Source organism: Monopterus albus, unplaced genomic scaffold (assembly GCF_001952655.1).
Source record: "Monopterus albus unplaced genomic scaffold, M_albus_1.0 scaffold65.1, whole genome shotgun sequence".
Classification (NCBI taxonomy): domain Eukaryota; kingdom Metazoa; phylum Chordata; class Actinopteri; order Synbranchiformes; family Synbranchidae; genus Monopterus; species Monopterus albus.
In genome coordinates this window covers 2,293,030-2,315,179 of record NW_018127945.1, presented here as the reverse complement: position 1 = coordinate 2,315,179, position 22,150 = coordinate 2,293,030, and the positions used below count along the sequence as shown (strand labels likewise).

At 43.3% G+C, this 22,150-nt stretch overlaps 1 protein-coding gene across 2 annotated transcripts in view; it reads right to left on the bottom strand.

Moving 5' to 3' along the window:
- Window positions 1–22,150, bottom strand: part of nrn1la (neuritin 1-like a) — a 124,075-nt gene that overhangs the window by 91,336 nt on the left and 10,589 nt on the right. The window contains exon 1 of one of the 2 annotated variants that reach the window (XM_020604259.1): window positions 7,761–7,846. The exons of the other annotated variant lie outside the window; for it this stretch is intronic. Coding sequence (XP_020459915.1) covers window positions 7,761–7,809 — 49 coding nt within the window. The 5' untranslated portion in view covers window positions 7,810–7,846. Of the gene's footprint in view, window positions 1–7,760; window positions 7,847–22,150 lie in introns of those variants that run through there. 2 annotated transcript variants of the gene reach the window in all.

Here is a 22,150-nt window from a genome sequence, read left to right as displayed (position 1 = left end):
CTTTCTCCGCAGGGTGGCTGGGCGCACCCTCAGAGATAGGGTGAGGAGCTCAGTCACCCGGGAGGAGCTCAGAATAGAACCAGTGCTCCTCCACATTGAGAGGAGCCAGCTGAGGTGGCTCGGGCATCTGTTTCGGATGCCTCCTGGGCGCCTTCCTAGGGAGGTGTTCCGGGCATGTCCCACCGGGAGGAGGCCCCGGGGAAGACCCAGGACATGCTGGAGGGACTATGTCTTTCAGCTGGCCTGGGAACGCCTCGGGATTCCCCCGGAGGAGCTGGAGGAAGCGTCTGGAGAGAGGGAAGTCTGGGCATCTTTGCTTAGACTGCTGCCCCCGCGACCCGGTTCCGAATAAGCGAAAGAAAATGGATGGATGGATGGATAAATCATCAACATGTCTCCTGGACCCCATCCTGACCAGGCTGCTCAAAGATGTCTTTACTCTAATCAACACATCCATAGTAGATCTGATTAACCTCTCTCTATTAACAGGCTTTGTTCCACAGGCTTTTAAAGTTGCAGTAATTGAACCTCTACTCAAAAAAACCTACTCTTGACCCAGGTGTCCTAGATAATTATAGACCAATATCCAATCTCCCATTTATTTCTGACATTCTGGAAGAAACTGTTGCTAAGCGGTTATGTGACCACTTGCACAAGAATGATTTGTTTGGGGATTTTCAGGCAGGTTTTAGAGTCCATCATAGTACAGAAACTGCATTGGTGAAAGTCACCAATGATCTTCTCCTAGCCTAAGATAAAGGACTTCCATAACTCCATACTTGTCCTCTTAGATCTCAGTGCTGCTTTTGACACCAGTGATCACAGCATCTTACTGCAGAGACTTGAACATGTTATTGAGATTAAAGGAACTACACTAAGTTGGTTCAAATTTATTTATCAGAAAGATTTAAATTTGTTCATGTTAATGATGAAACTTCCACACAAACTGAAGTTAGTCACGGCATTCCACAGGGCTCTGTGTTAGGTCCAGTTCTCTTCACTTTATACATACTCCCTTTAGGCAATATTATCAGGAAGCAGAGCATAAATTTCCATTGCTATGCAGATGATAGTCAGTGATATTTATCTATGAAGCCAAATGAATCAGATCAGCTGTTCAAAATTCAAGCTTCAACTTAAAGACATAAAGGCCTGGATGACTTGTAACTTCTTACATCTAAACTGCCAAAACTGAAGTCATTGTGCTTGGGCCTGAAAACCTTAGAAATCTGCTGTGTAATCACATAGTTACCCTAGATGACATACTATAGCTCTGGCCTCCAGTACTGCTGTGAGGAACCTTGGTGTCTTTTTTTGACCAGGATATGTCCTTTAAATCACACATAAACCAAGTCTCTAGAACTGCGTTCTTTCACCTGTGCAATATTGAGAAAATAAGGATAAGGATAATCACCTTTATTGGCCAAGTATGTTACACACAAGGAATTTGTTTTCAGTACAGAATTGAGGCAGCCATCTGCGGCGCCAAATCAACTGATGGCTCTAACCATCGGGAGCAATGGGGGACTCAGTGTCTTGCCCAAGGACACTTTGACATGTGGACTGCAGGCACCGAGATTCAAACCTTCAACCTTCCGGCTGGGAGACAACTGCTCTACCCACCACACTGTTGCCTCCCCTAAAAATCAGGAGCATCCTGTCTCAAAGTGATGCTGAAAAACTGGTCCATGCATTTGTTATTTCGATGATGGACTATTGTAACTCTTTACTATCAGGATGTCCCAATAATTCCCTAAAAAGCCTCCACTTAATCCAAAATGCTGCAGCCAGAGTACTGACAGGAACTAGCAAGAGAGATCATATCTCTCCCATATTAGCTTCTCTCCACTGGCTCCCTGTAAAATTCAGAATAGAATTTAAAATCCTTCTCCTAACATACAAAGCCCTTAATGACAAGGCTCCATTGTATCTTAAAGACCTCGTAGAGCCTTATCATCCTAACAGAGCACTTCGCTCTCAGAGTGCAGGTTTACTTGTGGTTCCTAGAGTCCACAGAAGCAGAATGGGAGGCAGAGCCTTTAGCTATCAAGCTCCTCTCCTATGGAACCAACTCCCAGTCTCAGTTCGGGAGGCAGACACCCTCTCTACCTTTAAGATTAGATTTAAGATGTTCCTTTTTGATAAAGCTTATAGTTAGGGCTGGATCAGGTGACCCTGAGCCTTCCCTTAGTTATGCTCTGAGTTTCTCTCCTCTCCTCCCTCCCTATGCTTCTATATGCCACCATTACACATCACTAACTGTGTCTCCTCTATCCCGTAGCGTGCCCTCTCTCTCTCCCTGTACCTTTCTGCAGGTTGCCCTGGCTCTGGAGCGCTACGTCTCTGATGAGCAGTCACCCCGGCCACATCAATCTGCTCACTGTTTGATTGTTTGCTGTGTCTTGTTGCTTTTCTTTTCTTTTCTCTCTCCTCTATCCACTCGCCCCAACCAGTCAAGGCAGAAGGCCACCCACCAGGAGCCCGGGTCTGTCGGAGGTTTCTTTCATTATAGGGAGTTTTTCCTCCCCACTGTCGCCAAGTGCTTGCTCAAGGGGGATTTGTTGGGTTGTCCCTCTGTAATAATCATGATAACAGTAAGATCTAGACCTTAATTTGTAAAGTGTCCTGAGACGACTTTTGTTGTGATTTGGCGTGATACAAATAAAATTTGATTGATTGATCTCACTGCAGAGAACAGATTTACTTTATGCGACAGCTATACAAATTGGTTTTTCACATTACAAGACAATAGGATGATCCTCTCTTTTGGTGAGTCATTTTCAAAGCAAAATTGAAGCATAAATCTGTGACTTTTATAATGTTCAAACTATCACAGAGAATAGCAGTGTTCCCAATGTGAACTTGTTTTATCTTGATGTTTGCGGAGTGGAAAATGTCATGTTATGACAACGAGCCAGTCCAACCATCCATTTTTCATTACTGCAGCTGGGTTTATGCTTGACACACAAGGTTAAAGGTAGCACAGGTCAAGCTGTTGCTGTGGTCTCAGTCACTGCAGCTACTGTACAATATACTGTAGCTCTCTAGCCAGTCCAAGTTGTTGGCAGCAGGTTATGTAGGAAGACCCAGAGGGCCTTCTGTCCGTTCACATCCTTCAGTCTCTTTCTGGGGAACCCCAGGCCAGATGGGATATGTAATAACTCTGTTGTGCTCTGGGTCTGTCCCAAGGTTTTATTCCACCATCATCCAAATGCTGTACCTGGAAAACTTCCACAAGGACACATCCAAGAAGCCACCTCAACATGAAAGAGCAGTCCTAAGCTCCTTTGGGATGGCACAATGCCAAACGCTGAGGAAACTCTATGGCTACTTGTATCAGTGACATCATTCTTTTGGTGACATGTCCTCGGGCAAGGTGTTGGAGCCTAGATCAACTGGTAAATTTGGTATAATACCTTCAGTATATCACTGCTAGCATCATCTTGTTCACAATCATGAATAAGACCATTGGACACCTGAACTTCATTACATAGGGCAGCAACACCCCACCTTAAGGTATCAAAAGGAAAAGTAGCCTATTCATAATTCAGATACATGCCCCATACATATTGAATTATTACTGACAGTGAAAGTATAAACAGCACTTTACTGTTATGACTAGTTAACTAGCAAAATGCAAATGTCAACTGCTTCGCTGAAAATATCAAACTAGTGTGACAAAAAGGCCTACATGTTAAACGAATGTTTTACTAGTTGTGCACAGCTGCTCACTAGTGCTGACTGATACTCACCTAGTTAAAGTAAAGGCTCAACATGTAGGAAATGTGTGCATCATGTTCAAACAGTCTTAGCATGTTCAACCAGTGAGATAAAATGTCTTCTGAGTAAAAAGTACACTGTCATCAGTTCACTAGTTATTCTTTTTGTACCTAACTAGTTCACTATTAAAAGATTGTGTGTCTAACAAGTAAAAAGCTAAGTAGAAAACTTTGGAGCTACTAGTACGATGCCTGGCATTAATAGTAGGTCAAAGGTCAAAGTGTTTATTTGTCATATGCACAGTTAGGAAACGTGTTTCCTTGTACAATGAAATTCATACTTTGCCATCCACATGAATACCACACAATACAAGTGAAATACAAAGTAGGGGAGCAATAACACAAATCTAAATAGGCAGTAAAATCACAAATCTAGGCACTTTAAAGCAGCAAGTGAAGGGAGCAAATAAAAATACAACAAGAACACGATATAATGCAGAGAGAATATATGCTATGTGGGAGCCGTGGAGTGTAAATACTCAGCAGTGAGTGTGAAATTGTGCATGTGCAAAATTAGTATGTAAACAGTATAGATGGAATTACATGAGGTAGATCCTGAGTCAGCTGTTTAGGAGTCTGATGGCAGGGGGAAAGAAAGAGTTTTTCAGTCTAGAGGTCCTGGATTTCACACTGCTGAGCCTCCAACCGGAGGGTAGGGGTATAAACAGTCCATGTTGAGGGTGGGTGGGGTCCTTGAGGATAGAGGCAGCTTTCCTACGCACCCTGTCGTGGTAAATGCTCTGCAGAGAGGGCAGTGGAGTCCTGGTGATCTTCTCTGCAGTCTTTACCACTCTCTGCAGGCGCTTGCAGTCCACAGCAGTTGTGCTGCCATACCAGACAGTGATGCAGTTGGTCAAGCTACTCTCAACAATGCAGCTGTAGAAGTTGCAAAGGATCCTAGGAAACATGCCAAACATCCTCAACCTCTTCAGGAAGTACAGCCGCCGTTGGCCCTGCTTGACCAGCTGTGTGGTGTTATGTGTCCAGGTGAGGTCCTCACTGATGTGGATGCCCAGGTATTTGAAGCTGCTCACCCTCTCCACTTCGAGTCCCCAGATGAACAGTGGCTGATGAGATCTCCTGTCCTTCCTCATGTCCACTATCATCTCCTTCGTCTTGTTTGTGTTGAGGCTGAGATTATTGTCCTTGCACCATGATACCAGACCGGCCACCTCCCTCCTGTAGGCTGCTTCGTCCCCGCCAGTGATGCGACCTATCACCGAGGTGTCATCCGCAAACTTCACGATGATGTTGTCTTTGTGGAAGGCGACACAGTCAGTCATGGGTGAATAGGATGTAGAGGATGGGACTGAGGACACATCCCTGTGGGGTGCCGATGTTCGTGATAATGCTGGCTGAAGTTATATGCCAATCCTGACATTCTGGGGCCTGCCAGTCCAGCAGCCAGTCAGAGAGGATGGGGTGCAGACCCAGTGTGGACAGTACGGCTTATATTGGAACTAGTTGGATAAAAGTGACACTAAAAAAGAGCAACTAGTAAGAGTTTATGTTCAACTAGTATGACAAATGTCCACCTGCCCAACTAGTGCTGACAAAAACCAAACTAGTGGAGGAAAATGACATCTGATATCAAGGATATCAAATAAATGCTAAAACAACTTGCCACATGATCCACCTTTTTGACCTGTCTCTATGAAGCACAGAGTGTTGATTTACAGTCAGTTAACATGTTTGAGAAAACAAATTGTTTCCTAATTTCTCAGGATTTACCATAGATTGTTTGTGGCTGAAAGAAGGAATGTCCACTGATGATGAGAAGTTGCTTTAACCTTTACCCTTTAATTTGTTCATTTTCAGTCATTTAATGCTGAGACACAACAGTTCACCGTGCCATATGAAATTGTATGAATTTCAGTCAACCCTACTAGTGTGCCCTGAACTCTGCATCCCCCCTCTCAGGTCACAGAACTGGCCACTGCAATGTGAGCAGTAGATGGGTCAACAGAGTGACTGCCTGTCTGATTCTGCGAAAATGTGAATCTGATAATAAACACACACACAGACAAGCACACGTATAACTGATTTTCTCAAACCTGCTGAAGAAGCTGCTGGCCACCAGTTGGTGCATTATTCAGCCTAAAAGCTTGTTAGTGAGAACAAGCACAGCAATGTACAGCACAAAACAGACCAGTGTAGACTAGGGAGACAGTTCTCATCAGGAAATCCTCCCTGTAGTGTGATGCTGCTCTGGGATGAAAACCACAATGTTTAGATGAAAATAACTTTTGGAAACAAGCCAAGTTAAACAGCGGGCAAAAATAAATTTTTAATTTTTTAAAACTGATTTTTGTTTTCATTGTTCTGTCCACTAACTCGATTTGCATCCGTTCACGCATTCTTTTGCAGATATTCTCTGAGATTTGCTTAAAATGTATGTAGTCAATGTATCTGCAGGGAAATGGGTCTATATTACTTATCTCAAGCAAGTTTCAGCTCTCTGGAGTGTGATTCTCAGGATGCATTGAAGTGAACTTCAACAGCTGCCTCAAAGGAAAAACCAGTCTACAGACTTTTGTTATATATTTTGAAAAATGCCTGTATTAGGACAAGTATTATGACAGATTCTTTGACAATCACTGTCAAGTTAGTGTTGCTGCTCTTTTTCATTTGTTTACTTCTGTTCTCCAACCTCCACTTCCTCCATCTTTCTAAAGTGAGAGGAAATGAACCATGTAGTGGCATTGATCTAGCATCTAACACATGCAAGCATACAGAGGGAAAAATGCAGCCATCCTCACACACACACACCTCATTCCCCTGTGAAGAAGACAAAGTGGGAGGTATATCATGGTGGACAGGGCTACTGCCTGGCTTGTTGAGTTAATGAGCTTTTATTGACTTCAGCACCTGAAGCTGCTGCTGTAACTTAGCACTGTTAGCACCTCACTCCCCAGGAGCACAACACACCCACACACAGAGAGAGAGAGAGAAAGAGAGAAGCAAACATACAGTACATAATATCTTTTTGTGTGTGTAAAGATCCATGGGGACACATGCAAACGCACACCTAGACAATCTGCTCACAGTGCGTGCAAACCCACAGGTTCTCCTGGGACTCACAGGACAACTTACAAGCAGAGTTTAAACACTAGAGTAGAGAAGGTGATCAAATGACACTTATGACACTTTGACTTCATTTGCGCCATTTTAAATTACCAGAATGTTGATGTTTGGGTGAATTACCGTATACTGTATGCCTGAAATCCTCCTTGTATACCATCCACTATTTTATTTAGTCTGGATTCTGAATATGAAATTTATTGTATAATGGCATACAGTATGCACCCTGATTTCTGCTAACAATCCCAGAATTCAGTGTCACATTATATAGATGTCTGCACAAAATAAGTGTCCAAGATCTCAGCTTATTGCTTACTACTGAGTAAACTATAATGTGTTCATTATAAAGGGAACAATGAATGAGTGAACAAAGAAGCAGCAGATGTGTGGACCTGTCATAGAAAAAGCCAGTGTACACCATTACATTCAGTAAAAGGTCACCGAAGAGAGAGAAAAATCTCTCTAAGCTAACTAGCATGCTAACAGTCAGTTAGCAAAATCGTTAGCTTGTTAGCTTAGCTCAGCTGATTGTACCATTGACTCGCAGCTGTCTCCAAAGCATCATTCTTTTGTGGAACGGTTTGTAGTCCAACGGAAGAGCTGAGATAAAAGTAAACACAGCTAATAAGGTATGACAACATCTATTTTGAACTGTTTGGATGATTTGCTAGTGGTCAGTGGAACAAATTCATGTATTCACCAACTTGAATTGTTATTATTACACCTGTGCTCTTATATTATGGCATGTCAGCATGTCTTTCTTGAACAAGACCTATTACCGTATTTCTCACGTTACTTTGTGACTCCTGATGAGAATAATCTTTCATTGCAGTCTTCATTATCATTCTCTCTTTTCCTATTTCTGATATTTATTTCCTGTCAAATTTGACCTGCCCGTACCTGCCACATCTGCCCGTTCCTTCATCCGTAACCGAACCTGAACCGGCATCTGCCTGCATGTCTGTCTGTCTCCTTTCCCAACTGCTGTTCTGTAAATCTGTCCATTATCTGTTACCCGTGCTTTGACCAACTGCCTCTTCCTGCACTACCTGTTTTGTGTGTTTTGCCCTCCTGTTGCCAATAAGCTTGTTTTTTGACCAACAGTTATTAGTAAAGTCCTTTTGTATCAATTGTATGAGCTAAGCCTCAGTGTGTGTTGCCTGCTATGCAGCCATTACAACTGTTTTCATGTTTCATATGGAAATTTCAGTCCAAAAGACAAATGGTGCACATGTCTACAGCCTCTAAACCCAAAAATACAAACTTCCTTTAAAGAAATGTTAGATTTGGTGTTAATCTTACCAAGTATGACATTTTGATTCAAATGGTTCCAATAGTAGATAAATGCAAAACTAGTCATTACTGTCACGATACAGGATCCTGATTGGTATCAGATGCATCATCAGCTCTTCTCATTTCATTTTCTAACCCTAATCCATTATAATTATTATAAATCTTATAATATTTAAATGGAGCTCTCAGTAGCCCAGTAGTTTACACTTTCTGCATATATCAGTTCACTTTATTATGTACTGTGTAGAAGAAAAGACACATTTGAATTCCTATATCCTTGACACTTTGATTCATCTAAACCAGTTGTTCACTGACTGACCAGACAAACACAAGCCCTTGGTGCAATCAAATGCAGTCTTCCACAACAATCTTGCTATTGTTCCATCCTTTATTAAGTTTATCCTTTTAAGTTTCTGTTGACATGGTGCCACAGTTAGGTCATTTTTGTGAACTTGAACTGTATTATAGTTAAAACTGTCAAACATGATTTTTACACACAGGGAACAATATATTAAAAGTGCTCATGACTACCATTCAATCAAATGCAACACCATCACATACTATATTACATTATATTAATACTACTATATTGTCATGAATATAATCAATACCTGTCTGGCACAACATATACAAAATGAAATATCCTGAATTTCTGAGCTATGACTTATTGCAGATTACTCACTATATGGTCATCTTTTCACACAAGACCTGATCAAAGAAACAAACACTGAGGTGGAAGGTAAATAACAGTGTAGGCACATCCAAGCAAAAGCACAGTCTTTTGTTACATCAACAAACTGAAGTAAGAGAGTATCCATGCAATAGTGAGTGAAACAAGCCACTATGCATCCGTACAGTGACACTCCTGCTTAAAACCTGATTCTTCTTCTTTACACATCAATTTAAGTGAAGGCAGTTTAATTTATGTAGCCCATTACAAATCATGTCTCAAAAGACAACAGCTCAGGGTAAGAATGATCAGTTTAAACTGTATGTGTTTTAGTGAGGATTTATAATGTTTGTTGCTGCAGATCTTCCAATCAGGACAGAAAGAAAAACTATGTCTGTCCTGGTGGGCACTGGAATTTTGTATATTTTTGAGAAAGCAAAATCATATTTTATTCCTTATAAAAAGTATAGTAGGAAATTAATTCAGGTTTGGGGGGGCTCTACCATACACAATATGGAAATCTGCTCTCCCACATCCTGTCCTGGGGTCTGCCATAAATAACTAAAGAAGTATATTTTATAATACCACTGTGATTCAGGCATAAAACAGCACAACGGGGAGAAAGCGAGTAATGGGCTAAACTTGGCTCAAACTGGAGACCAGAGACTGAGTAGAGTACAAGACAAAATACCCCTGAGACAAGCACAAAATCATTAAAACAAACAAACAAAAAAAGCAGGGGTGCTTCTAATCTGTAATATAACTAATCACACTGGCTGCTGTCTATCTGGAAGTATCAAAACAAACAGGACAGGATTCCCAAGTATTAGACATTTAATAATGTATGTAGCCATTTTGTCCATTTTAAGCCAAGCAGACACTGTACAACTTTTATTGTTCATATACATGTTGACTCGCACTATACGTTTAAATAGGCCAGACAACATGGCCAGAATCAGCAACTTCACTGCTCACGCTGTATGTTCACTCAGGCGGCAACAACTTGGGTACTCACACTGGACAGTTAACCCTGGAACAGGTGTGTTTGTTGACAACTCCAGTAAACTCTAAGGTCCAGGCACATCCAGGAAGAGCTAGTAGCATTGCTCTCAAACATGACTGGTCAAGCAAATATGTCACATCATAACAAAAAAAAAAAAAAAAAATTACCCTCCTTGAACCGCCACCTTATTGTGGTGGAGGGGTTTGAGTACCTGAGTGATCCTAGGAGCTATGTTGTCGGGGGCTATATGCCCCTGGTAGGGTCTCCCAAGGCAAACAGGTCCTGGGTGACGGGTCAGACTAAAAGCGGTTCAAAAGCCTTTTATGAGTAGAATTCAACCAAGGACCGTGACGTCGCCTGGCATGGTGCAGCCAGGGCGCCCCCCTGGAGCCAGGCTCGGGGTCAGGGCTCGAATGCAAGCGCCTGGTGGCTGGGCCTCCCCTTATGGGGCCCGGCCAGGCTTAGCCCAAACGAGCGACGTGGGGATGTCCTGCCATGGGCCCACAACCTTACAGCCGAGTGTGAAGCGGCTGGGATGAGAATCAGCACCTCCAAGTCCGAGGCCATGGTTCTCAGTCGGAAAAGGCTGGCTTGTTCTCTTCAGGTTGGTGGAGAGTTCCTGCCTCAAGTGGAGGAGTTTAAGTATCTCAGGGTCTTGTTCACGAGTGAGGGAAGGATGGAACAGGAGATTGACAGGTGGATTGGTGCAGCTTCTGCAGTAATGCGGTCGATGCACCGGTCTGTCGTGGTGAAGTAGGCTCTGAGCTGTAAGGCGAAGCTCTCTATTTACTCGTCAATCTACATTCCGACTCTCACCTATGGTCATGAGCTTTGGGTCATGACCGAAAGGACAAGATCCCAGATACAGGCAGCTGAAATGAGCTTTCTCCGCAGGGTGGCTGGGCGCACCCTCAGGGATAGGGTGAGGAGCTCAGTCACCCGGGAGGAGCTCAGAGTAGAACTGCTGCTCCTCCACATCGAGAGGAGCCAGCTGAGGTGGCTCGGCTCGGCTGGCCTGGGAACGCCTTGGCATTCCCCCGGAGGAGCTGGAGGAAGTGTCTGGAGAGAGGGAAGTCTGGGCATCTTTGCTTAGACTGCTGCCACCGCAACCCGGTTCCGGATAAGCAGAGGAAAATGGATGGATGGATGGATAACAAAAATTACAATACATTTTACTACTGCAACTACAATGACTTCATAAGAGAGAAGTGAGAACAATGCAAAGTACATGATGAGCATTTAGGGAGAAATGGGGAATGCAATTCAGGATGGGTTGGAATCAACTGCAGCCTCACACATTTTTAAAAGTTTAGGTTATGGAAAGGTTGACTCAGGTAAAGAAACCAACGTGTTTGCCTCAACCTTCACATCTATGATGACTACAGTTTGATTTTCCTGTTGGCTTGCTTCTCTCATCTATACTGTGTCTGGTTTACTTCAGCAGTGGATTCTGAATGACTTGATGGGCAATTGTATTCTCTAAGCCTCGAACATCCCTGCAGCCACAAACCTGGGTCTATCTACACAGATGTTCTGTCATTTAAGTTCTGTGCATGTACACTCATTTACCAAGGCATGCACATTGTTACATCCTCTGCCAGCACCTCTACCTCCTCAGCCGGCACCTCCACCCACTCACATGCCGGTAGACGAAGCACAGCTGTTTCCAATTTGCCAGGCACTACTTAAGCCGGGCATTGGCTGCTTCGTCGCCAGTTCATTGTTTCTGCTCAGCCAGAAGTCTTCCTCGGCTCCCTTATGCTACCTGACCTGTCACTTACCTGTGATTTGTTTCCTATCTTCAGATCCTGCAATTCGAAGTGTTTTTCTGCTTACCTGTTTCCAGATTTCAGGGCGGTGTTCCTCTCCCGACTTTCTCCAGGTTCCACTCCCCGCTCCAGAGCTACTCTCCCCTCCTCTCGCAAGCCCAGCACTCTCATATTATTCTACTACTCTGCTCTCCCTCCTACCACTGAGGTTCCCCCCCCCCCCTTCTCTTCTCCTTCAGCTGCCCAGTCTATACTGTTAGGACAAAACTGTTGAGCCTGCTGTTTACCAATCTATATTTTTTTCATTAAATAGTTTATTTGTCCCAGAATTTGTGTGGTGCATTTTGAGCCCTTGCTCTCGTGGGTTTCTAACCTTAGTACAAACCAGCCACAATGGACTCAGCCCACACAAAGACTGGAGAAATGACTCCCCAGCCTCTGCTTCCAGAGCGGGATGCCCGGCTGAGCTGAGTCGAACAGTCTAACCAGGCAGTGATAGAATCTGCATATTCTGCGGCACAACAGGTTCTCTGCATTTCTACCCAGATCTCCCAGTCTGCTGCCGTAGCTCAAGCTAGTTTAACCCAAACCCCCAGTCTCGCCGATAAAGAGCCTTTTTCTAGTGACCTCAGTAAGTGCTGGGGCTTTCTCTTCCAATGTTCAATGGTTTTTGAACAGTACCCTGAACAGTTTTGGGACTAAAATAAAGTACATCAATAATTTGCTATATGGGAGGGCACTAGAGTGGCTCAAGGAGTTTTTCTCCCGTTCCTCGACTCAAGACTGGAGGCGTTCTTAGCCGAGTTACATAAAGTTTTAGATCACTCAGATCTAAAATGCTGGTGGTGCGGCTAAGAGACTCCTAGCCCTCAGCCAGGGAGTTAAAATCGTGGCTGAATATGCTGTCAATTTCTGTATACTTGCGGCTGATGTGGGGTGGAATGATGTGGTGCTGAGAGGAATCTTTTGGAATGGTCTAACTGAGGCTCTGAAACACGAGCTTGCAGTGCCCGACAAACCCCAGGGGTTTAACGCACTGGTATCTCTAGCAATTAAAATCATTAATTGTCTTTGGGAATGCCACTGAATGGAGTCACACTGGCCCCCCATGGGGCACTCACCCAACCTTAGTTTTGGCCACAGCCCAGTCAGTTAGTCACCACCTTCTGTTTTCCCAATCAGCCTCATCATCGCCGCTCTGTGAGGAGCATATGCTGCTTGGCCACACCCCACTTTCTGTGGAGGAAAAGGTGTGCTGTATGACCCAAAACCTCTGCTATTATTATGGCCAAGCAGGGCACTGCATTGTCAACTGTCCCATTCAGCCAAAAGGGCAGGTTCACCTATAAAACCAGGTGTATTGGTGGGCCAATGCTGAACACCTGGTAACTCCTTTTCATGCCTACATCTGTCTGCTACTCTGTACTTTGGTTACCTGTCTCATTCCCTGTGCACTTTAATTGACTCGAGGGCAGACGATAGCTTCATCAACCGAGAGCTGGCCACCAACTCCACCTCCCGGTCAAGCCCTTACCCAGACCCTTTATAGCCAATGTGCTCGACGGCCACTTTATGGCTCGAGTAATGCACCGCACTCAACCTATTCCCGTGGTGCTCTCTGGCAACCACCAAGAAGAAGTCCGACTCAACATGATTCATAAATCTCAGACCCCTTTAGTTCTTGGTTTCACCTGGCTTAGGCAGCATAACTCCGACATAGACTGGGCAGCTGGCACCATGCGCACATGAAGCACTCATTTTGCTGCTCATTGTCTCCATTCTACCATGTTTCCCTAGCGGTTGCCTATCACCGAACCCGCCACTGACCCTCCGGACCTCTCTGGGGTCCCAGCACTGTACCACAACCTCTGGGAGGTTTTTCATAAAGATCTAGCCCTCTCTCTGCCTCCATATTGCCTGTATGACTGCTCTATTGACCTCCTTCCTGGGGCCACACTTCCCTCCAGCAAACTGTTCAGTCTTTCCAAACCAGAGAGGGAGGCCATGGAGCAGTATATCACCGACTCTCTCCACACTAATCTGATCAGACCATCCTCGTCCCTGATTGGTGCAGGGGGTTTTTTTGTCACTAAAAAGGATGGATTGCTCCAGCCTTGCATCAACTACCAGGGCCTAAATGCCATAACCATAAAAAACAAATATCCTCTTCCGCTCCTCAACTTGGCTTTCGAGTCTCATCAAGGGGCTACCATATTCACCAAACTAGACCTTCCCCACCTGGTCTGCATTCACAAGGGCGATGAGTGGAAAACGGCATTCAAAACACCTCTGGGGAATTTAGCTTTACTGTACTGAGGAACGCAGCGCTCTGACTGGGGTATGAATAATTAAAAGATCAGACAAATTTAGTAAGTGGAATTTAGCTGCTGCACTGATTTTTTTGAGTTGCAACAAGAAAATCGGCGTAAAGTTCTCCAAGGCAAAATTAACAGGAGACCCAGTTGGAACAGCAGTTGTGGACATGGGGATTCTCTGCCTGATAGACAGAACTTTATCAATGAAGTACTGTTGGAACACACTGCAGGTATGTACAGACACCTCATTGAACACAGTAGTGACAGGATTAATCACAGATTTTATAGTGTTAAAAAGAACTCTAGGATGGTGGCTATTGTTAGAGATATTAGATAAATATTGAGCTTTAGCTTCTTTTACGGCTTTTTTGATAAGTAGCAAGGCTGTCCCTTAAGATGGTCAGGGAGACATGCAGTCCATCCTTCTTCCATTCCTTTGGCCTCATCAACCACCATGATGTCCTGCGTGATTTTCTTGACAGGTTCATCTTCGTCTATCTTGACGATATCACCATTTTCTTCCATGCCACTGCAGAACTCATGTCCGCCAGGTCCTCAAGATGTTTACTTGAAAACCGGTTATATATGTTAAGGCAGAGAAATGTGAGTTCCACATGAGTACCGTGAGCTTCCTGGGGTTCATTATCGAGGGGGGGAGAATCAAGGCAGACCCCGAGAAGATCCGTACAGTGGTGGAGGGGCCCACAACCAGCTCCCGGAAGGACCTGCAGCGGTTCTTGGGGCCCACCAACTTCTCCCGCCGATTCATCAGACATTACAGTACTGTGGCAGCCTCTCTCACCAAACTCACCTCATCCACCACACACTTCGCCTGGTCAGCAGAGGCAGACCAAGCCTTCTGCCAACTCAAGCACCTGTTTACCACCGCTGCCATCCTTGCACAGCCCAACCCAGATAAGCAGTACATCAGATACGGGAGTGGGAGCCATGCTCAATCAACGCTCCAGTAAGGACGATGTGCTCCACCCCTGAGCTTACTTTTCTCAACGACTTACCCCAGCGGAACAAAACTATGATCTGGGCAACTGAGAGCTGCTAGCAGTGAAACTGGCACTGGAGGAGTGGAGCCACCTACTAGAGGGAGCTGAACAACCATTCATAATGTGGACTGACCATAACAACCTAGCATATATCCAAACAGCTAAGAGGCTGACACCATGCCAAGCCTGGTGGGCACTCTTCTTTGGGTGGTTCCAGTTCACCATCACATACTGCCCAGGTTCCAAAAATATCAAACAAGATGCCCTGTCCTGCTAGTTTGGGTCTACACGAGAGAACCAGTAACCAGACACCATCATTCCTCCCACCTGCATCGTGGGCGCATTGACCTGGGACCTTCTGGACATGGTCAGGGGGGCACTGCAAGACCAACCTGACCCAGGATGTGGACCACCTGGCCGCCTGTTTGTGCCCGATCATGTTCGCTCCCAGTTTCTCGAATGGGGGTATGCATCCCACTTTGCTTGTCACCCCGGGGTATAACGAGCCACAACCCTACTCCAACGCCGGTTCTGGTGGCCTACCTTAATGTAAGATGTCAGAGACTTTGTCTGAGTGTGCCCCGCCTGTGCTCGTGCCAAGACCTCATAACAAATTCCAGCAGGATTACTTCACCCCCTACCAGTCCCTAGCCTGGTCCCACATCACGCTGGACTTCATCATAGGATGACCACCATCCCAAGGGAAGATGACCATCCTCACCGTGATTGAAAGATTCTCCAAAGCAGCTCACTTCATAGCCCTGCCTAAGCTCCTCACAGCATGAGAGACAGCCACCTTGTTAGTAAACCATGTCTTGTGACTGCATGGGATCCCGCAGGATGTGGTGTCTGACCAGGGCCCCCAGCTTCCATCACAGGCCTGGAAGGCATTCTGCTTTGTCTTGGAGGCCTCGGTCAGCCTGTCCTTGGGGTTCCATCCCCAGACCAATGGTCAGGTGGACTGCCTAAATCAGGAAATGGAGGAGGCCCTTCGTTGTGTAACATCAGCAGATCCCACATCTTGGAGTGAGCATCTTACCTGGGTTGAGTACGCTCACAATACCCTCGTCAGTTCATCCACTGGATTGTCCCCTTTTGAGGCCTCACTTGGTTACCAGCCCCCACTCCTGCCCTCTGAACATGCAGACACTGCTGTTCCATCAGTCCAAGCCTACCTTCGCCAATGCCGCCCTACCTGGAAGAGGAGCCGGGCTGCCCTATCCTGCACAGTGGAGAGAAACTGGCTCTTGGCTAATCGTCATCGCCAACAGGCTCCCACCTACAGCCCAGGCCAAAAGGTATGGCTGTCATCTGTACACATCCCGCTGAAGGGAGGCAAACTACAACCCCAGTTTCTGGGTCTCTTTGAAATAGAGCGGGTCCTCCATCCCACGGTGGTGTGGCTGCACCTGCCCCGTTCTCTTCGCATCCACCCAGGGCCGTGGCTTTCAGTACCTCATGGACTGGGAGGGCTATGGTCTGGAGGAGCGCTCCTGGGTCCCACGTCCCTTGGTGCAGAAGTTTCATCGTGCACACCCGAACAAGCCTGGTAGGTTACCTGGTGTCTCGTGGGTGGGGGGGTACCGTTACTGTTGGTACCTCTACTTCCTCAGCCGGCATCTTCATTCACTCATGTGCCAGCAGATGAACCGGTAGACTAAGCACAGCTGTTTCCAATCTGCCCAGCACTACTTATAAACGTGTTGGCATGGTTCATCTCCGGGTCGCTGTTTGTGCTCAGCCAGAAGTGTTCCTCGGCTCCCTTATGCTACCTGACCTGTCACTTACCTGTGATTTGGGTCCAGATCCTGCTTGTCGTGTTTTTCTGCTTATCTGTCACCACCTTCCAGTGTGGTGTGTTCCTCTCCAAATAGAATTGTGTGTGTGTAGGTGTGTGTGCGCGCATGCATGTGGAGGCAGACTAAAAGACAGAACTCTGTTGACCTTGGACAGCCATTATTCTCCTGCTTGCCAATAACCTTCTTATACAGGCTCTGTACACACTGCAAGGATGAACTGTATGGAGAGAGGAAGTTTGGCAGAATGAATTAACTCATACACATACTGTACGTATGCATATGAATGATCACATTCAACTGATTACACATTAAAACCTTTCTTGTAGGAGCTACACAAGAAACACACATGACCACACAGTGAGAGCAGGAGATGAATTCAATTAGAGTGATTACAATAGAGGGTGGCGACTCCTTTATACATTATGAGTATGTGCAGCAATATGAATCTTTAAACTATGCATGTGCTCGTGTGTGGGTATGAATATTTATGCTCAGTCTAGTTTGGGGATAAGGAGAAGAGAGGCAGGCTCTGTTGGTATTTCATTACTTGGTATTTGTTAGAAGAACTTTGACACCCTTGCTCAAGACACACAAACATACACACACACAGACACACACACAGCTTGTTTAATCCAATTCCTGCAAGATGTACGCACACACACCCAGTCACCCTTTGCTTACATATACACTCACGCCTACATCATCCATCCCCCTAGAGGCTAGGAGGAGGTGCAGATGCAAAAACCTGTGTGTGTGTGTGGAGTGTCTGCCTGTTGGTGAACAACTGGAAACATTACTGCAGGCATAGTGGGAGACTGAGGAAGAGATGGATGGCAAAAAGGGAGGGACTGCATAACAGGTAGAACATATCAAAATGTAGGAGGAAGGATGGAGGAAAAGGGAAGCACAAAACATAAAAACAACAGGGGAAATAAAAGAGGAGGAAATAAAGAAATAATGACTGAATGTAAATACATTAAATGACTATTACAGAAAAGTGCTGACAGTGTGAAAATTGTGTTTGGTTTTGTTACTATTGCTTTAACCATATTTGCCATAACTACGATTTCTCCATGCACAAATACTGTAAAAGTAAATTAGAATAGCCGTATATGAAGGATGTTTATAAGATTAATAACTCAGCGGCCACTTTTTGCAAGACAGTTAGTGCATCATGGCTATTTCTGTGGATTTTCGGTTTAAACCAGGAAGCCAAACCCAGCTGACATTGGGCGAGAGGCGGGGTACACCCTGGACAGGTTGCCAGTCTATTACAGGGCTGACACTTAGAGACAGACAATCACACACACTCACTCCTACAGGCAATTTAGAGTCATCAATGAACCTAAGTTGCATGTCTTTGGACTGTGGGAGAAAGCTGGAGCACCCAGAGAGAACCCCACGCAGGCACAGGGAGAACATATATGTTTTACCCCAAGAGAACTTTTTATCAGGTTTATTAATATTTGTGAATTCATGATGAAAAGGAAGATGAGAGGATGGGGAAGAGTAGAAATAACAGCAGAAGGAGATGATGAAAGCAGCAGGGAGAGATATGAGACCACAAGTAAAAAATTAAAAAGGAACAATGGAGAGATGATGGCAAATGATTGAAACAAGGACGTCTGTGGTTTTGTTGGAAGTAAGAGCCTCAGTAGCAAGGCAGGCAGGTAGATAGGTAGGTAGGTAGGTAAAAGTAAATAAATAATTAGATATTGAAGGACAAACATTTATTCGCTTTCTTACCAAGAATCAGATGGGAAGATCAATGTAACTCATGTTTGTCTGGTAAACGTGTAGCAAAAAGACTGTGAAGACTGTGGTTGTGTCTAAAAGTCACAATGTGTTGATCAGCACATTACACATTATAGTTCATTTGCTTAATCTGTACAAAAATCTAATTGTGGAAAAAACTGTTTACTGTTTGATGGGGATCATGTGCCAGACTTTTAACTCAAGGAGGGTTTTGGTCCTGGCCAAGAAATAGTCTGGTACATAGCCACCCATACAACAGTGACTTGTCATTTTTACATCAGTTACATTAATTTCATCAACAAAAACTACATCGAAAAATATTTGTTGATGACATATTTTATAGGATGAAAATGAGAAAATTTTTTTTTTGAAAAAAAGGGAAATTTTTTTTTTTTTTTTTTTTTTTTTTACAGTTTTCATCAATAAATAAAAAGTGAACGATAACGTTAAAGAAAGACCAATAGACATGACAATTACAACTAATTGTGTGGATGCTGAGTCAGCAGCATACTGTCACACATGAATGCCCCATAACATGCTAGATTTTCAAAATAAAAGCTCCCAATTGTAACTTCAGCTTACATGAAGGCTTCAAAACATGCTGGATTATCAACTGGCAAAAAGGCCCCATAACATGCCAGATATAAAAAATAAATGCCCCCAATCTTAACTTCATCTTGCACGAAGGCGCCAAAACATACTGGATTTTCAAAATAAAATTCCTGATTGCAAAATAAATTCACACGAAGACCCCATAACATGCCAAATTCACAAAATAAGCCTACAGTTAGTTACAGGAAGTGATCTGATGCTCTGGAATAGGTAGGATTTTAAAATTAAAAGGCCAAAATAGTAACTTAAGCTCAAACAAAGTCCTGGAAACTTGGCATCTTTTCAAAATAAAAGCCCCAGATTGTAATTTAAGTTCACATGAAGGTCCCATAACATGCCTGATTTTCAAAATAAAAGCTTTTTACTAGTGGCAGATCGTTAGACACTACATGTAGTTGATTTTGCAAATAAAAGCCTAGGAAGGTATCTGATATTCAGTAATATGTCAGAGTTTAAAAATTAAAGACCAGGATTATACCTTTAGCTCAAATAAAGCCTTAAGCCCAGTAGTGTGCCAGATATTCCTAATAAAAGCCGCAGGTAAATGCCATAGACCAATTTAAAATGTATGATAACCTTTATTTTAAGAAATATTTCTATCCTTTTACAAATTCAAGCAATTGTATTTCTACATCCCAGTTTGGCATTTTAAGATCATTTAAGTGTTTTTAGAATTTCAGCTCCCAACTTCAGCTTTTCTTTTCATCTTCCATACTTAGTCAACATTTTCTTTTCATCTTCCATAATTATTCAGCATTGCATCTCAGCCTTCAGCTGTTTCAGCAATGGATTTCAGACTTTTCAGTATTATTAGGCAATTGTTCAGCAATCGGCTTTTTCAGAATTTAAGCTCCCAATTTCAGCTTTTTTTTCTTCTTCCATAATTATTCAACATTTTCTTTTCATCTTTCATAATCAACATTTTTTCCATCTGCCATAATTATTCAGCATTTTCTTTTCATCAGTGTTGCATCTTGGCCTTCAGCTGTTTCAACAATAGATTTCAGCCATTTCAGCATTTTCAGAGCAATTCTTCAGCAATCAGCATCTGAATGCATTTTCTTCAGGAAATGCATTTGTCTAGTTGTGTGGAGGCTGAGTCAGCAGCAAGACTATTGTTATCCTGTTCTTTTTATTATTCTGGTTTCTTCCATCCATTATTTGGCACTTAACTGCAGCATCCTTTCAGCTAGAAAAACCATTCAAATATCAAAATGTACAGCTGCTTAAGGACATTCCTGTTTGTATTTATCTTTTTTATAACTTTTATACTTTTGAAAATATTCAGCTTTTTTCAACAATTTTCCCATTCAAACGAATGGGTGAGTCTTCAAATTTATCTCCTCTTAATAACTTCAGCATACTTTCAGCTAGAAAAACCACTAAAGAACCTTTAAAGAAGTCAGGACAAGTTCAGCTATTTATCTTGTATTCAGCTTTTATGGTCATTTTGGACATTTCTCAGCCTCTCCATTCATTTGAATGGAGAGAGCTAGAGTGGGGGGCATCACTAATTAACATCTCCCACTCTAGCTCTCTCTCTCTCTCTCAGCCTTTTTAAAATTTTTTAGTCTGTTTTCTGCTCTTATTAACTTATCAACCTTAAGCTTCCAGGCACAAATTATACATGAAAATGGTACAGAGAATTGTGAGGAATCAGAAAATGCTCTTGTTGTTGTGATAGGATGAATGGTTTTGAATGAAGTGGCACATTCCAGAGAGTGCTGCCTCACTCTCCCATAGACTCACATTGCAAAAAAGCTTCAGAAAATCTCCTTGAAGCAAAAGTGAGGGCTATTTGTAAATCGCCACAGATCCTTCGTTTTATGGAATATCTTCACATAAAGGTGATCAGTCTGTTTGTTGAAGCCTCCTGCTGCTCATAGTGAAGCGATGTTTTCAATAGGACTTATAGTTTTTCTTCTTTTGTCTATTTTGTGAAGCCCCTGTTTCACTGAAATCTGCTTGAGTGTACTTAAACTGCTGAGTCACTTAATGTCCATTTGTCCACTACACACACTCTCTCTCTCTGTTAACTGATATGCAGTCAGTATCTGTGCAGTAGTAAAAGGTGAGTGTCTTGTGATCTATGATACGTATGATACACATCAAACAGCACCGTCAGTCAGACCAGCAGAGGCTGAAATGTGCTTGTGGTGGAAAGTTGACATTACAATGTCAGTCTGAAGGATGCTGGATATTGAATATGGCCACAGAATTTTCACTGAAATTATGAAGAAGACCGAGTTACAAGAAAGAATCATTGATAATCAGCCAGTGTTTCACATACACTGACTTACTTCTGGTGGGTTGCCACAATATGAACATCGACTGCCACAGATTGATTTAAAATAGGTAAAACCTTATTTCAATGTGCCATGTGTCGCACACATACTCGCTCAGTCCCTCCGTGCACTGCTTTATTTCTCTCTTACACATAAATACAGTACAACCGTGTGACAGATGTCTGAACAGCTTCTCCTCTGCATGTGTTTTTTTTTTTTTAAACAACACTATCAATCACAGAGATCCAATTCTTCTAATATGTTTTTTTTTATTTGATTTGATTTATTCTTTCATGCATGTAAAGACAGTTGATATGTCAACACACATAATTTTACACATATCCAACAAATGCTAATCCAATATCAATTTGCTTATACCTAGTACATGCTTGAATGGAGTAGGAAGAAGTCAGACTTATCCAGTCCTACCCCATGACATCATCTTACCATCATTGGTTTGCAAGCAATAAATGATTCACTTCTATTCTCTTCTACACCACACAATATACTAAAAAATTATGACAGAGTGTTAACATTCTTACATAATTACATTCTTAAATAATTATCTTCTACACCACACAAGTAATATTCTTAAGAATTATTACATAGTGTTAACATTCTTGCACTACACCCACAATGTTCCATCTAATTAATCATTAAGCCTGTTCTTGCATATATCCTGATTGACACATACCTTTATATTTACGTTTAAACTCATCAATTCTATTACTATTTCTTATGTCTACACTTAAATTATTCCATAGTTTTACCCCACTTATGGAAATACA